Genomic DNA, 17771 nt, shown 5'->3' with positions numbered 1-17771 from the left:
TTGTAAAGGGAATAAATAAGGGAATTAATTGTAGAGGCCCTTTTTCTTCAAAGATGTAGGACTAAACAGCTGTGCCAAAAGCCTTCTCAGGATTAATATAATTAGACTCATCTTGCAAACAACATAAATTCATGATATTTAAAATAAAACACATCTACATATACAAATAATTCTGAGTTGGGAATAAAGTTTTTAAAGAATGAAATATATCCTCTAAATGTAAATATAAACTCTTCAGAGGCAACTATATTGCTTTACAAAGATTTTTTTTTACCAAATAGTTACACAAAACATGAAGAACACACTTTGGTTCTAAGACTAATTTTTAAATGTCTAAAAAAAAAAAAAAAACCCAACAAACTAATATGGAAACAAATCAAGAGAAAAGCTATAGATCTCTATTATAAAAAATCACCCTGCTTATTTAACTTCTATGCAGAGTACATCATGAGAAACGCTGGACTGGAAGACACACAGGCTGGAATCAAGATTGCCGGGAGAAATATCAATAACCTCAGATGTGCAGATGACACCACCCTTATGGCAGAAAGTGAAGAGGAACTAAAAAGCCTCTTGATGAAGGTGAAAGAGGAGAGTGAAAACGTTGGCTTAAAGCTCAACATTCAGAAAACGAAGATCATGGCATCCGGTCCCATCACTTCATGGGAAATAGATGGGGAAACAGTGGAAACAGTGTCAGACTTTATTTTTTGGGGCTCCAAAATCTCTGCAGATGGTGACTGCAGCCATGAAATTAAAAGACGCTTACTCCTTGGAAGGAAAGTTATGACCAACCTAGATAGCATATTCAAAAGCAGAGACATTACTTTGCCAACAAAGGTCTGTCTAGGCAAGGCTATGGTTTTTCCAGTGGTCATGTATGGATGTGAGAGTTGGACTGTGAAGAAAGCTGAGCACCGAAGACTTGATGCTTTTGAACTGTGGTGTTGGAGAAGACTCTTGAGAGTCCCATGGACTGCAAGGAGATCCAACCTGTCCATTCTAAAGGAGATCAGTCCTGGGTGGTCTTTGGAAGGAATGATGCTAAAGCTGAAACTCCAGTCCTTTGGCCACCTCATGCGAAGAGTTGACTCACTGGAAAAAACCCTGATGCTGGGAGGGATTGGGGGCAGGAGGAAAAGGGGACGACAGAGGATGAGTGGCTGGATGGCATCACCGACTCAATGAACGTGAGTTTGAGTGAACTCCAGGAGTTGGTGATGGACAGGGAGGCCTGGCATGCTGCAATTCATGGGGTCGCAAAGAGTCGGACACGACTGGGTGACTGAACTGAACTGATTATAAAAAAACTTCCTTATTATAGGTTCTGACAAACCAGAGGAAAACAAGACCTTTCTCTGTATTATATTAACTGCATGTAGTGGTGATTAGGGGCTTCCCTGGTAGCTCAGCAATTAAACGAATCCACTTGCAAGGCAGGAGACACAGGTTCAATCCCTGGGTGGGGAAGATCCCTGGAGGAGGGCATGGCAACTCACTCCAGTATTCTTGCCTGGAGAATCCCACGGCAGGCTACAGTTTCACAGGGTCGCACAGAGTCAGACACAACTGAAGCAACTGAGCACGCAGATGATTAGAAACACAGATCACTTACGGGCCTCATCACTCAGCAAGGTATTTTAAAAAAAGATTCAAGTATTGTAATACCGACAACTATGCATACAGAACTACATAGTCACTATCTGTGAAATCACAGACCTTCCCAATAAGGTCTAGGAGAAACAGAAAATATCAAAGACCTCCAAAACAAGCCTAATAGAACAGTCCAAAACATCACCATGTCCTGCCATTTCATAATGCAATACTTATAGTATTGTTTTAAGTTTTGCACCATTTCCCTGCAATAATGAGTCAGCATCCAAACAAATCTTAATCAGGGAACACCCTGAGAGAACAACACTTACAAAGTTTTTGAGATGCAAGTTGTATTGACTGACCCCATAGCTTTCTATCTTGATTTCTGAGACTGTCATTGATGAAATGAACTGCAGGTATAGCTTTGTGCTGGGCATGTTTCAGTAATTTTCCTGCCTTCATACGATCCAGCTCTTGTACAACCACCCAGGGAATTATTAACACAAGACTGTCAAAGCCTAAAAAATAAAAAGATTTCTTATAAGTCAACAAATATGTATTAAGCTACTAAATTGACCTGCTGTAGGAGAATTAAAAGTTTTAAAGAAATTCACAATCTAAATGAAGAGATAATACATAAAAATAGGAACTTAAAACAGATACAAATGTCAAAAGAACATTACAAAAATAAATACTACAGGAGATCAAAGAAGAATAAGTTTAGAAGCTAGATTAACCAGTAAAGGCTCTTTTTTATTCCCCTTTTTACTTAAGCTGATTATGCTGTGCACGCTTGTGCTTAACAACATATCCAAACAAAAGTAAGTTTATGGGGAGTAAAAACTTCACAGCAATGTTAAATAAGAAAATCAGAATCAGTCAGTATGTTTTATAAATACCTGGGATTTCTCTTGTCTTTAAAAGTCTAACAAATTTGAGATGATTCATCAGAATATTTGTGTCAATAACAATTAGAAGCTTTTTGTCTGAAGCAGCATTTGCTAGGGGAAAAAAGCAAAGTGAGAATTGACATTTGTAACACACTTGTATAATAAATAAAACTTTGTTATCATAGAACTCTGACAGCATTCTTAAGGCAATCCTTTAAACAACAAAAACACATTTACTCCAATTCTTAAGAGAAAGAACAGTAATCAATGATTAATTATCCACCAGTAGAATATTGCATATTACTTTTGGGTAGATTTTTAAATCATAAACTAACTTATGACAGCAGTAATTATGTTGTTGAACCCTGTACTCTATCACTGGTAGTTATCCAGTTAGGAATGATAAGCTAATCTTAATATATTGTGAAATAACACTGAAAAGATAAATATGTATAAAAGAAAGAAATCTAATAATACTAGTATTATTACTTCTTAGGGTCATATTAGGAACAGGTGAACTGATTCACAGATAAACAATAAATTGGAAAGTGCAACATGAACATAATGTAGCAGCATTACTATTTTTATAAATGCAATTCAAAACTGTATACTAGCATACTCTGGAGGGTATCTATCATTTTGTTCTCCCAGGAGTAAGAATAATCACAGTTTTACTATATAAGTAAGAAATTCATGAATACCTTTGAGAAAACTGCATTGTTTCTGATCAGTGTTTTACAAACTTGAAACTGTTAAAATTTATGATTAAGAGCAAGAATAACGGACTACTCATAATTCTGATTACTGTCCTTAGGCAAAAAAAAAGAAAGAAAATATTTCTAACTGCCTAATAATGTGAGATACATAAAGCAAATGATAACACAAATCTTAGACCTGATTCCTATAGCTGAAAGAAATATAGCATATTTTATTATTTCAAATGAGCACATTTTAACACTTTCACCTAAATATTATAAAAATTGAACATTGAGAAAACACAGGAGATCGCAAACACAGTCATACACATAAAGGGTATACCAGCAGAGGAATGTATATCATCTTCTACCACGTCAATTTCCATACTCATTAACTCTCCTGAAGGTGGAACCACAGGTAAATCCATGCTTTTTCCCACACGAGCAGCATGAAGCTCTTCTACTATCTGCATCTAAATTGCAAAAGACCCGCAAAACAATATTTTGAATTATTTTCTCTTCAGATTAATAAGAAAGCAATTAATTCTTAATTCACTTAATATGAGATAGTCTGTGGAAAGCAAAAATTTTACAAAAATATGGAAGCCACATGGTAAAAAAACCCCACAGATTTATAAACATTTACAAGGTTTACAGGAAAAGAATTTGAAATAGAAGATATATGTATATCTATAACTAAATCAACTTTGCTATACACCTGAAACTAACATAACATTGCAAATCAACCATAGTCAAAAAAAAATTTTTTAAGCTCTTTAAAAAAAATAAAATGGCTCTTCTCTTTTTCTTACTACAACCTTAGGCGAATTATTTAACCACCATGGGTCTCAGTTTATCTGCACAATAGGAATGGTAAATATTTGTATCCTTTTAATACTTTTTGTAAGGATTAAGTGAAATAACATGAAAAACCTCACATAGGGTCTAATATATAAGAGATAATAAGTTAATTCTCTGAAATAAGTTAATTCTCATTTCCATTCTCACTTCAAAGTACTTTAAGAGCCAAGTATGTTTTTGTCTGGATGATCAGCACTCTTCCTAATTTCTAAGATTGTTAATTAACTATCAGAAACTGAAATCCAGATCTTTATACTCTTCATTTCAGGGAAGTAGTTCCCTGATGTATTATAATGTAAAGAAATTAAAGTATAGCCTAATTTTAGAGCAGAGGTGAAAAATCTTTTTTCTATCAAGGGGCACAGACCCAGAAGACATAAAAATATAACTGACTGTCACAAATAAAAAGCAATCAACATGGTTTTAAAGTTTCCTTTAAATAGAAAAACCCAAAGTGTTCTGTGAATCTAATTTTAATTTAGAAGCAGGGAACATAAAATTACTTGCAATACTTCTATTAGGTTTGACCAGAAGATTCTAGCTGAGAAATGAAGCAACAGGCAAAAAATAAATATGTATGTGTTTTCATTTTCACTGAACACTTTCATCTTATTGCTAATTAGAAAAATGAGGCAAAAATATTAATATTATACTGTATTTTGGCAAGCTGAGGCATAAGCATGCAAAAACATAACATTAAATTAAAATTAATATTGTGAGTGTAGGCTCCACACTTTTTATTCAAAACAAATTAGCTGATTAGAAAAAAAAGGCCAAAAGGTGATTGAATAAATGGAAATACTTTTCCAAAGAATTTTTCAGGACTTCATAAATACTTATATACTGAATTAAGTACAGACATCAGTGTTATTTTCATACTATAAAAGTTTTTATCGTCATTATTTTTTATTAAAATAGAAATCCCCTGTCTTAATGTCATTAAAAATATTGACAGTAAACAAATATATCAGTAACCTCTTGATCTGTATCTTGAATACTTTCAAGTGACACTGAAGAACATGGTGCTTCAAAACTCTGAAATGAAAAGTAATTTTATTAATTAGTTAAGAAGCATACACCTAGAATAAGGTTTTTCAGCTATGGCACTACTGACATTCGGGATCAGATGATTCTTTGTTTGTGGGGTTAATACTCTTCTCACTTCAGGGTAGTTCCCTAATGTATTATAATGTAAAGAAATTAAAGCAGAATCTAACTTTAGAGCAGAGGTGAGAAACCTTTCTTCTATCAAGGGGCACTGATCCAGAAGACACCAAAGTATCACTGTCACAAATAAAAAGCAATCAACACGGTTTTAAAGTCTTCTTTAAATAAAACACAAAGCATTTGGGGTTGTTCTCCGCACTGTAGGATGTTTAGAAGTATCTCTTCCCTTTACTCACTAGATACCTACCTCCCTCCCATCCTTGACAATCAAAAATGTCTCCATCCCTTTGCCCAAGCAATTTCAGTGTTATAACAGAGACAGAATTTGATGTAAATGGAGTTGAAGAGAAAATTATCTATATTTCAGTTTACATCCCAGTAAGCTACGTTGTTTGGGGGTACATACTTCAATAAATGCAATAAAAAGAAAAACAATGAACTGAAAAAAAAAAAATCTCCATCAAATCAGTTGCCAAATACCCACTAAGAGGCAAAACTGCCCCAGATGAAAAACTGTCCCTAGAATAGAAAAGTTTCCTTCTATTAAGTCATGAAACATAGTAGAAATTAAGATTGACTCATTCATATACATGCCTCCCTAAAAATACTCATATTCTAAGAACAAAACATGCCACCTTAAGAAACAGAAGTAACCATGGCAAAGATAAAAAGAATACTGGGCCTTGGTGGTGGGAAATTTTCATCCATGAGTAAACAAACCATTTCTAAAAGTGACATGACAAAACAACAAAAGAAACTTGAAGATTAGTGTATGGCTGAGGGCGGGAAAGACTGAAAATGTATGGGTGTTTTATTTTTTGTCTCCCAGCAAAGACTGATCTCTCTAATTTCAGTTTTTCCCTGGCACTTCCGGTGAGCGGCTGAGACTTACCCAATCCTACATACAGGTGACAAGGAACTTGACTAAGCCTCTACTAAACCAAATCATCTTCTAAGAATTCTCCACGATAACACCAAACACACATGTATTTTATAAGAAGCTGGATATAAACTGCAGACTCTCTTTAAAAAAGTATATCCTATGTTGCTTTGGGAATTGAGCTTCTACCCTAACTTTCCAGTATCAATCTTCACACAATACAATACCACGCACATCACACACGTAGGCCCATTACAGCCGTACTCTCCCATGACCCTGGGTTCTATAATGCTTTCTCCACCTGACTTCAAATCTCACTAGAACTTTAGAGTCTCTTCAGCTAAGGAGTGCCAACCAAGCTAGAGATTATTATAGAACTTCCTGCAACTTCTGACATTCAAAGTCTTTTCATTCTTTTACTTGGATCACTACTACCCTTCACTCTCTTTGACAAGTCACTTTTAGTGATTTCAAAAAACTTTCTATCAACTTCAAATCCTTATTATAAAAGAAGGTCTTAGAGGGCATTTAACTTTGCCTTCCCCCTTCCATGTTTTATTAAGTCCATGGATTGGGATAAAGCCTTCCCTGGAGATGACAAAAGGGAGTAACACCAATGATGGTATAAATGGCTTTATTTGCTGGAGTGATTCCAAACTAAAAACCTGATTATTCAGTGGCTCTGTCCTATCTACAACATGAAAAACAGTCTTTCCCAGAAGAGATAAAAGAATCCATTACCTAGACCCTGGCTTCCTCTCCAACTTCCTCTCATATAGATTCTCAACACATCTCAAGTCAAACTGAACAGTGTAAGTGCTCACGTATGCTCGTCCATGCCATTTCACAACTCTGGGCCACTACACAACCGATCATTTCCCCGGCAGGACAACACTTCCATTCTTTGCTCTACACGCTTTTCAACACCAAGCTTAAGAATCTCCAAGCTTAAGAGAATCTCTTAAGAATATCTTAATGAGCCCTTCCTTAACTCACTTCCAAATTTATACTAACACCAGCCAAATTCCCAAGGCGTTAATATTATCTTCACTGTATCTGAACATTTACCTCTCTGGGAACTTCTTGAGGGTAAAAGCATCTTATTCAAACTCTAAATGCCTAATACATAATAGGTACCTTTAATTAACATTTAGATAAACTGATGAATTTCTACCCCAGAGACTCATAAGAATTAAGTGGGATACCATTTATAAAAGTGGCCTATAAACAATAAATCTCTAGAACATTAGTTCACAACGGTGAGGGGAGAATGCAGACTGAAAAGGGTAACAAAGAACTATAAGCCTAGGGAAAAAAAGAAGTCACTTTCTTCTAGGAAAGCATAACAGGATCACTGAATACAAAAAAACACAATTACTTCTTTGTAAACTCATTATTTCAGGAAGACAATTATCCATTGAGGAATTTATGAGGAAAACAAATATAATATTGAAATGATTAGCTACTGTCACTAATAATGTTAACGATAACATATTCAAGATAAGAACAGTATTTACTTGCTTCTCCTGTGTCTAAATGACTTTCAGTCAGATAAGACTTCTATCAAAGGAATATAAAGAGTTTTAATTCCAATAATTGAAAAGTAATCATGCAAAAATTGCTTCCCCTACAACTTATATTCATGCTATGTACCTCATTTGGTTTTTGTAATAATTCTAAACAGAGAGCAAAAAAGTGTGTAAGGTACATCTCATACTGTTCCTTAGATATACAGCACCAGGGGAATACCAAACAATGATACAAAGATGTTCAGTGAACATACTGGAAAACTCAGATTCCTTTCTTGCATTCTACTCTAGAGAATTGGTTATACAGCACAAGAAGAAAATGGAAACTTTTCTTTAAGAAAGCAATAAAAAGAACAAACTCAATTCTTTCCTTCTTTGGACCCCTTCAAGTTCAGTGAAAAAGAGTACTCTTTCTCAAGCTCTTTTGGCCTCCTTGGTTACAATCCCTCCATTTTTCAAAGGAAGTATCTTATATAACACTCTATAATCTTGATTCCTAAAAAGAGGTAAGCTCCACCACTGCTGTTTATAAGCAGTCTCTAAATTTCAGAGCTTCTAAAGTTCCAAAGTTCTAAAAGTTCTCCTAAAGATAAATAATTTTATTTGCCATAGAAACAAGGCTATCAGAATTAGGTTTTCAAATTAGTCCACAAATGCTGATTTACTGCATAATTTAGAAGCAAAAATAGATGTGCCAAGCTTTCTAGCCTAGATCTCTGTATACATAGTTCCCTCTATCTGGAACATTCCTGCTTCTCCCATCTCACTCCACCTTGTCTTCACCTGAATAACTCCTATTCAGTCTTTAGTTCTCAGTTTACATGTTATCCCCTCCAGTAAATCTTACTGAATTAATCCATCCAAGGCCATGTTAATCCCCTGCTATGTGTTCCCATATAAGGTGATTAAGTATTTGTCAGACTCGAGGTGGCTGTTTCTGTACCTCCTCATATAAGAAAGTCTTTGAAAATGATGACTGTGATTGTGGTACCTGGCATACAGGGCACCCAAAAGAATAATTTGTTAAAGGAGCAGCTATTTGGAATACTAACCCTGGAACTGTCGTACCTGGAGTTAGAGAAAACTGTCATAGTACTTCTCTGATAGGACTATCTATAACTGCTTCTTCTGTATTTTTACATAATCCCTTCTATTTTGGGTCCCTGAGAGTTGCCAGGATAGTTTCTTAAGGAAGTTGGAATTTACAGAGTAAAATAAAAGAACCAACATATCTTCCTGACTAAACAGAATCTGCCTTTTACGATCATTATCTATAACAGAAACAACTCAAACCTAACTATATTTGAACTCTTTACTAAGGTCTGTATTCATTTTGCACTACCTTACCTGGGTTAGGTTTTCACCAGAACTTATATCATTAATTTCTTGATGCTCATGATATGCTCCTTCCCACTCATGAACAGTCTGCTTATATGTGGAATCTGAAAATAAATATTCACTTCTGTGCCTTGTAAACTTTAATGAAAACTGAGTGCCTTCTGGACATTCTTTTTTCTCCTGTTTAGTCTTTAACTTGTTAGAACCTGAACTGAACACATTTTCTTGTACAAGATTTTGGAGGGTATTGCGGGATTTTACCAGGATTTTGAAATTAATCCTTCTCCTAGATTCAAAGGGTTCCTTAATTATCTTGCTGGAATTACAATCCTGAGAAAGTTGGATTCTCTTGCATTTCTCCGAAGCACATTTTTCAGAACTGTCTCTAAATTTATTGGACCTTTCTTTCTTGAATTCCTTCATCTTCTCCCTCTGAGCAAGTAAATGAGGGCTTTTTTTTTCACTTGTCTGGCCTTCAGCTTTTGGTTTCACATCTTTGGCCACCTTAGGACAGCTAAAGTTTTTAATTCCATGGTCCAGCTTACTCTTAACATTTGCCAATTTAATATCTTTAACTTGAAAATCTACACATTTACTTATATCTTTCTTAGTTCCATTTGAAGAAGGACTCTGTGAAATAATCTGATTATTATTTGAATATGATGTTTCCTGGAGTGTAACAAGTCCTTGGGATGAAGAATCAATTTTTGGTCTCTTTCTTGGAGGGTCAGTTTCTACATTCAGTCTGTAAAGCAGCACAGAAAATTAGGTAGGCATTAAAATTAAACATAATATATAATATTGCACTGTATCATTTTAGTTAGGAAATGAAAGAACTGGCCTGATATGAACGTCATTAAAAGTAGAAAATAACTACATTATTAATAAAGGAGAAAGGATTACTCAATAAATGCTGTTGGAATAACTGATTATTTGGAAAAAAAAATTTACAGCTTTATATAACATCAGATGATGTAATCCCAAACAGATTAAACATTCAAGTGTAAAATAATTATTATTTCTATAACTGCTATACTTCATATTAAATACTTAAAAACCATAGAATAAAAAGGGAACATTTATCAGATTTCTTAATAAAGAACTTCTTAAACTTAATAGCAATGGGAAAAATATCACAAAGGGAAACAGTAAATGTAAATGACTACTGCTGCTGCTGCTGCTGCTGCTGCTAAGTCGCTTCAGTCGGGTCCGACCCTGTGCGACCCCATAGACGGCAGCCCACCAGGCTCCGCCATCCCTGGGATTCTCCAGGCAAGAACACTGGAGTGGGTTGCCATTTCCTTCTCCAATGCATGAAAGGGAAAAGTGAAAGTGAAGTCGCTCAGTTGTGTCTGACTCGCAGCGACCCCATGAACTGCAGCCCACCAGCCTCCTCCATTCATGGGATTTTCCAGGCAAGAGTACTGGAGTGGGTTGCCATTGCCTTCCCCGTAAATGACTACAGTAGTATATTAAAAAGTAATAAAACTAAAAGAACTGGGAAATGGCATATGCTACAAATGTGACAGCTTATTAGCCTTCGTAAATAAAAATCTCATCAAAAAGTACTAAGGCTCTAGAAAAAGACATGAACAGAAAACCAATGAAGTAGAAAAAGGAAATGGTTAATAGACATTTTTGGGAGAAATGTTTGACTTCCCTAGCACAGATGTGCTAATTGCGATGTACCATTTTCTTCTATCAAATTAGTCAAGATTGTTAAATAACACTAAATACTGGCAAGAGGTTGTTAAATGGACCCTCTCATATGTTGCCAGTGGAAATGCAAAATGATATAACAGTTCCACAAAGGAATTTGATGATATAATTAAGAATTCTAAAAATGTTATCTTTTAACTTCTTAGTAATTCCCACTTTAGAAATCTAAGGAGAAAAAAGCTAAAAATAGACTAAAAATAATAAGATATTCAATTCAGGATTATCTGTAAGAGCAAAAAGTCAGGTACAAGGTAAATGCTAAAATTTTGGAAATGACTAAGAAACATGTCATTCTACCGAATACAATAAACTATCATAGTCATTTCAAAGGATGTTTATGCAAAATTTTCAAAGACATACAAAATATACTGATATACTATTAAGCAGAAAACAAGCATGGCATAAATCTGTATATATAAGATCATCTCAACAGTTTAAATAAGCATAGTAAACAAGGCAGAAAAAAACATACTAGAATGCTAGAAGCAACAATAGCTAGAGGTGATAATATTTTCCTGCACAACAAAACTAGATATTACTCTGTAGTCAGAAAGAAAGGGGAAAAAATTTGATGAGCCACAATCTATTAATTTATATCAGTAAACCCCTGAATGCCTTTTAAGTGCCTGTCATCCTGCTGGACACTGGGAGGCAGTGGAGGACACATCAAGTATAGTCTTTACCCCTCATTAATTTATCGTCCAGCAGGGGACAAAGAGACCGTAAATAAGTGACTTCTCAAAGAATTCATTATGGCAAGAGCAAACTATAAACATCTCAGAGTTTCCATAGGTGTTTCACCTGAGTCTTCCCTTGGTTTTATTTTCTTTGCTCTTTCTACAACAAGATTGCCTATCTTTATTTACCTGTTAATAAATAGCAATAAGACAAAACTTTAATAGGACCCTGTTTGGCACTTATTAGCATATCATATAAGATATTAACTGTAGTAAAGAAAAATCAGGAAAACAACAAATGAAAGAAAGTTTTAATAGGACCCTCTAGTTTTCTGAGCATTTTAAAATTCCTATTTGTTCTTCACAACAGTCCTGTGTGGCATATTTCATAGCAATCTATATACCATGGTCCATATGGTCATTAAATAATGAAAACTCAGCATTATAATACCTTTAATTATTCCTACTATTTCCCAAGTTCTCTAGTTGTAGCCACAATCTGTTAAATTAACAAGGTTTTAGAGCCATATCAATTCAATAAGATACATATTCTCTTCATGGGTAATATGCAAAGATAATTTATCCAAAATGATTAAATCAGCCTCATAACCTCTTCTATTACTGTATGTAATGAAGTTATGTATCTTGTAAGGGTGTGTCAAAATCAAATTATTTGAGATGCAAATTAACATTTTTGTTGAAAGTAGTATTTACATAGTATAGAATTCTGATAAGATTTTTTTATTTCACTCAACTTTTTCTTAAATTTATACAAATATTAAGAAAATCATATCTGTGATTTAGCTATAAATATGCGACTACAAAACAGTACTAAACAAAATAAAGGATTCTGCAAATCTAAATATTCAGTCTCACAATTCAAAGCTAAAAAATATACCAAGAAAAAGGGAAAATTTACCTTTTCAGTTCTTGTCTTCTTTTCATATTACAGTACAGAATATCTGCAAGATCTGATTTCTGAAAGAAAAAAGGTATTACTTAGGAAATATAAATTGTGAACTGAGGAAAGAGATTGGGAGACAGTATTTTTCCATACCTATATGTTAGTGAATATGTTAGAGACAGCCTGGGACCTGGGACCCTTTACTGTAACTGCTGCAACACTTGCACTTGGACAGGCCTCTTCTCCAGCAACAAAATACAAAGAAACTATATGAGACTAAAAATAATTGTGTGCATGCTCAGGTGGGGCAAATTATGGACAAAAGACACAAAAAGACCGAAAAACTGCTACTCGTGAGGAGCCAGGAGCAAAAAGCAGGGTACTAAGCATGCCTCCCGCAGTTCCTACCACCAGAAAGGTGGGAAAAACACCTCACCCTTCCAGCCCTAAGTCTGTGCACACCCCTAACTTCACCCCATATAACCAGCTAGAGCCAAGATGGCAAAGAGAGAAGGTGCCACAAATAGTGCACTTACCAGATGCTGGTGGTGACCATGACACCCAGGTGGACAGGAGGAACCTCCGAGCAATGGGGTAGAATATAGTGGGGAGCGAGGGGGAAGGGGCAGAGGCTGGACAGGACCGATTCCCCTGAGGAGCAGCTCAGGGAGAGCAGTTCCCAGGCCTTGAGAGGCACACTTACCTCAAGGGAATCAGCGGGGAGAGACCCTCGGAGGTCAGAAGATCAGGGGAATGTACCTGGAACCTACTCGACCCTGGGAAGCCTGCTGAAGCCAGGGGCCTGATCCTCTGTACTCTGAGGATTCCAGAGCCCCTCCAGGCCAGGCTGAGCTTAGGCAACCTGCACCCCATCCCCACCCAGGGCCTTTATCTGCAGCATGGGCCCTGAACATAGGGCCCACCCCCACCTAAGCCCTGCCCTTCAACAGCCAAGACTTTTTCCAGCTTTTGTTCTCTTTTCTCTTTTTTTTTCCTATTGCAGTTATGTTTTAGCTTTTATGTTTTAGTTTACTTCTATCTTTATTTTTTCTAATATATGTGTTAGTTTTTAAAATTTCACTTTTTGTTGCTGTTGTTGTTACTCTGTGTGGCTTTGTGGCTTGTAGGATCTCAGTTCATGGCCCAGAGGATGGGCCTGAGCTCCTATGGTAGGAGGGCTGAACCTGGTGGTTCTAATAGAGAACCACAGACTCCAGGGAATATTCATTTGCGTCTCTTGTAGGGGTAAGGAGTTTATATTAATATAAAGTCTCTTGGAAGTCCACATCTCAACACCAAGAGGTAGCTCTACCTAACTGCCTGCAAACTCCAGTGCTGGAAGTGAAATGAAAGTCGCTCAGTCATGTCCGACTCTTTGTGACTCCATGGACTGTAGCCCGCCAGACTCCACTGGATTCTTCAGACAAGAATACCGGAGTGGGTAGCCATTCCTTTCTTCAGGGATCTTCCCAACCCAGAGATCAAACCTGGGTCCCTTCCATTGTAGGCAGATTATTTACCTCTGAGCCACCAGGGAAACCCAAATCTCAGAGCAAACAACTAGGAAGACAGAAGCACAGTCCCACCCATCAAAAATATGTGATGACAAAAACCCAAGTTAGAAAGAAACAAGCACAATAAAAACCTACAAGACCAAACAAATGAAGAGGAAATAGACAACTTACCTGAAAAAAAATTTATGATAGTAAAAATGATTCCAAAACTCAGAAATAGAATGGAGGCACTGATCAAGAAAATACAAGAAATGTTTAACAAAGACTTAGAAGAACTAAAGAATAAACAGAGATGAACATAATAACCGAAATGAAAAATACACTAGAAGGAATCAATAGCAGAATAACTAAGGCAGAAGAATGAAAAAGTGAAATGGAAGACAGAATGTGGAAATAACAGCCAAGGAACAGGATTAAAAAAAAAAAAAGATTGAAAAAAATTAAAGACAGACCCAGAGAACTCTGCAACAACACTAAATACACTAACATTCAAAATACTGAGTCCTAGAAGAAGAAGGGAAAAGAAATGGTCTGAGAAAATATTCGAAGAGATTATAGTCAGAAACTTTCCTAACATGGGAAAGGATATAGCCACCCAAGTCTGGGAAGTACAGAGAGACCTCTGCAGGATAAACCCTAGGAGAAACACACCAAGACACATACTAATCACACTAACAAAAATCAAATACAAAGAAAAAAAAATTAAAAACAGCAAAAAATAACATACAAGGGAATTCCCATAAGGGAATCAATCTCTCAGTTGATTTTTCAGCAGAAACTCTGCAGGCCAGGTCAAAGTGGCAGGAAACAGTTATAGTGATGAAAGAGAAAAATCTATAACCAAGATTACAGCCAGCAAGGATTTCATTCAGATTTGATGGAGAAGTTAAACACAGACAACCAAAAGCTAAGAGAATTCAGCACCACCAAGCCAGCCTTACTTACTCAAGGATTTTAGCCTTCTGATTTAAGTTAGTGTCCTTGGCTCAGTGGTAAAGAATCTGCCTGCCAATGCAAGAGATGCAGGTTCAATCCCTGGGTCAGGAAGATGCCCTGGAGAAGGAAATGGCAATCTACTCCAGTATTCTTGCCTGGGAAATTCCATGGACAGTGGAGCCTGGTAGGCTATAGTGCATGGGGTCACAAAGTTGGACTCAACTTAGGGACTAAACAAAGCCAGCCTACAAAAGGTGCTAATGGAAATTCTCTAGGCAAGAAACAAAAGAGAAGAAGATGACCCACAAAAGTAAACCCAAAACAACTGCTACCCACTCTAGCATTCTCACCTGGAGAATCCCCATGGACAGAGGAGCCTGGTGGGCTACAGTCCATGAGGTCGCAAAAAGTCAGACAGGACTGAGCAACTAAGCACAGCACAGCACCATTTACAATAGCGAGGACATAAAAGCAACCTAGATGTCCATCAACAGATGAATAGATAAAGAAGATGTGGTATATATACACAATGGAATATTACTCAGCCATAAAAAGGAACTAGACTGAGTCATATGCAGTGATGTGGGTGAACCTAGAGTCTGTCAAACGTAATAAAGTAAACCAGAAAGAGAAAAACAAATATCGTACACCAACGCATATATATGGAATCTAGAAAAATGGTACTGATGAACCCATCTGTAGGGTAGGAAAAGGATGCAGACGGCAGAGCACGGACTTAAGGACATTGTGGGAGAAGGACAGGGTGGGGCACACTTAGAGAGTAACACTGATATATATATATGAAAGTGAAGAAGAACTAAAGAGCCTCTTGATGAAAGTGAAAGAGGAGAGTGAAAAAGTTGGCTTAAAGCTCAACATTCAGAAAACGAAGATCATGGCATCCAGTCCTATCACTTCATGGCAAATAGATGGGGCAACAGTGGAAACAGTGGCTGACTTTATTTTTCTGGGCTCCAAAATCACTGCAGTTGGTGACTGCAGCCATGAAATTAAAAGACGCTTACTCCTTGGAAGAAAAGTTATGACCAACCTAGACGCATATTCAAAAGCAGAGACATCACTTTGCCAACAAAGGTCTGTCTAGTCAAGGCTATGGTTTTTCCAGTGGTCATGTATGGATGTGAGAGTTGTACTATAAGGAAAGCTGAGCGCCAAAGAATTGATGCTTTTGAACTGTGGTGTTGGAGAAGACTCTTGAGAGTCCCTTGGACTGCAAGGAGATCCAATCAGTCCATCCTAAAGGAAATCAGTCCTGAATGTTTATTGGAAGGACTGATGTTGAAGCTGAAGCTCCAATACTTTGGCCACCTGATGCGAAGACTCATATGAAAAGACCATGATGCTGGGAAAAATTGAGGGCAGGAGGAGAAGGGGACGACAGAGGACGAGATGGTTGGATGGCATTACCGACTCAATGGACATGAGTCTGAATAAACTCTGGGACTTAGTGATAGACAGGGAGGCCTGGTATGCTGAAGTCCATGGGGTAACTAAGAGTGGGACACGATTGAGCGACTGAACTGAATTGAACTGAACCATATGTAAAACAGATATCTAGTGGGAGGTTGCTATATACTACAGGGAACTCAACTCCATGCTCTATGATGACCTAGAGGAGTGGGACTGGGGTGGGGTGGGAGGGAGGCTCAAGAGGGAGGGGATATATGTATACATATACCTGATTCACGTTGTTATACAGCAGAAACTAATACAACATTGTAAAGCAATTTTACTCTAATTTTTAAAAAATAAATTTAAAAAAGAAACAAGGCAGCTCCCACCTCAGTGACTGAGAAAGCAAAGGAACTGTTCCTTGTTCTCCCTCTCCTGGCTGCAGCAGGCACCCCATTGAAATCTTACCTGAACTTCTTATCTGACATCTGATCACTTTCTGTTGACTATGGGCAGGCCAACAACCCTGGTTGGTATCAGGTTGACACAATAATTTTCTTAATCCTTGCAATAATCTCGTGAGACAGATATTATTAGTATCTCATTTTACAGACAAAGTACCCAAGGCTCAAATAGAGCAAAATATTCTCAACGTTACAGAGGAAGTTAGTCGCAGAGCCATGATCTGAAACCAGATTTCTCTACCCTTTCTATTCTACCACCCTGTCTCTCTCTAGGGGCAGAGGGCTACAGACAATAAAAATAACAGAGAAAGAGGATATAGTCCCTGTCCTAAAGAACTCAGAGTAAAGCAGTCCCTGTCCTAAAGAGCTCAGAGTAAAGCAAAGGGAAAAAGTAGAAAGAAATACAAGGATATATACAATAAACAATAAAATAAAGCAGAACAATAAACATTAAGTTGTAAAAGAGTTTAAAAGATCAAAACCCCAAAGTTGGGATGTTCCAAGGAAAAAAAGTAGGCCAAAAATATGCTAAAGGTTGAGCATATATTGAATAAAGATAAATGCATAAAAGAAAAAGGCATTCTCCATTAAAAATGCTTAGGCATTCTAAGAAGCTGGAGACGACTGGTATAAATTCAGCAGATAGAAAATAAACTAGCCTACCTAGAAGGGCTGTTTTGAGAAAGAAGAAAAATGAAAACTGGATACTTAAGGTATGACCAAATTTAAAAGGGTCCTGACTCTTTCTGACCCCATGGACTATACAGTCCATGGAATTCTCCAAGCCAGAATACTGGAGTGAGTAGGTATTCCCTTCTCCAGGGGATCATCCCAAACCAGGGATCGAACTCAGGTCTCCCGCACTGCAGGCGGATTCTTACCAGCTGAGCCACCAGGGAAGCCCAAATGGTAAACTAAAAAACTAAGTGAAGATTTTTCAACAGAGGAGAAATATGATGAAATCAGTGTTTTAAGAAGGTTAATACAGCAAGAATTGTAACAGCAGTTCCATTATGTGAAAACAAACTCTTAAAAACCCAAATCTGCATTCATGGAACTTTCACAACTGCCGGGGTCCAGCCCCAGCAGGATCCAGGGGTACCCTCAGGATGATGGCTTAGGCAATAAGGATAGCAAAGCGGAGAGATCAGAGGCTTGATCTTCCTTGATTAACACAGAAAGCCAATA

The 17771-nt window shown here is 36.9% G+C and overlaps 1 protein-coding gene across 10 annotated transcripts in view; it reads right to left on the bottom strand.

Annotated features, from left to right (window-relative positions):
- SWT1 (SWT1, RNA endoribonuclease homolog) overlaps positions 1–17771 on the bottom strand; it is a 107526-nt gene that overhangs the window by 78550 nt on the left and 11205 nt on the right. For 7 of the 10 annotated variants that reach the window (XR_003515006.1, XR_003515005.1, XM_027565569.1 and 4 more), the window contains 6 exons: positions 12272–12330; positions 8966–9701; positions 5018–5077; positions 3510–3654; positions 2496–2597; positions 1926–2114 (listed from right to left, as the gene is read on the bottom strand). Coding sequence is in view for 8 of the 10 variants with exons in the window: in XM_027565569.1 (XP_027421370.1) it covers positions 1926–2114; positions 2496–2597; positions 3510–3654; positions 5018–5077; positions 8966–9701; positions 12272–12330 (1291 nt within the window). In the remaining 2 variants the exon portion in view is untranslated. The remainder of the gene's footprint in view (positions 1–1925; positions 2115–2495; positions 2598–3509; positions 3655–5017; positions 5078–8965; positions 9702–12271; positions 12331–17771) is intronic. The other 3 variants (XM_027565571.1, XM_027565572.1, XM_027565573.1) reach the window with 3 other exon arrangements.

Source organism: Bos indicus x Bos taurus, chromosome 16 (genome assembly GCF_003369695.1).
Source record: "Bos indicus x Bos taurus breed Angus x Brahman F1 hybrid chromosome 16, Bos_hybrid_MaternalHap_v2.0, whole genome shotgun sequence".
NCBI classification, from domain to species: domain Eukaryota; kingdom Metazoa; phylum Chordata; class Mammalia; order Artiodactyla; family Bovidae; genus Bos; species Bos indicus x Bos taurus.
The sequence above is the reverse complement of the archived record's forward strand: the minus strand, read 5'-3'. Positions and strand labels throughout refer to the sequence as shown.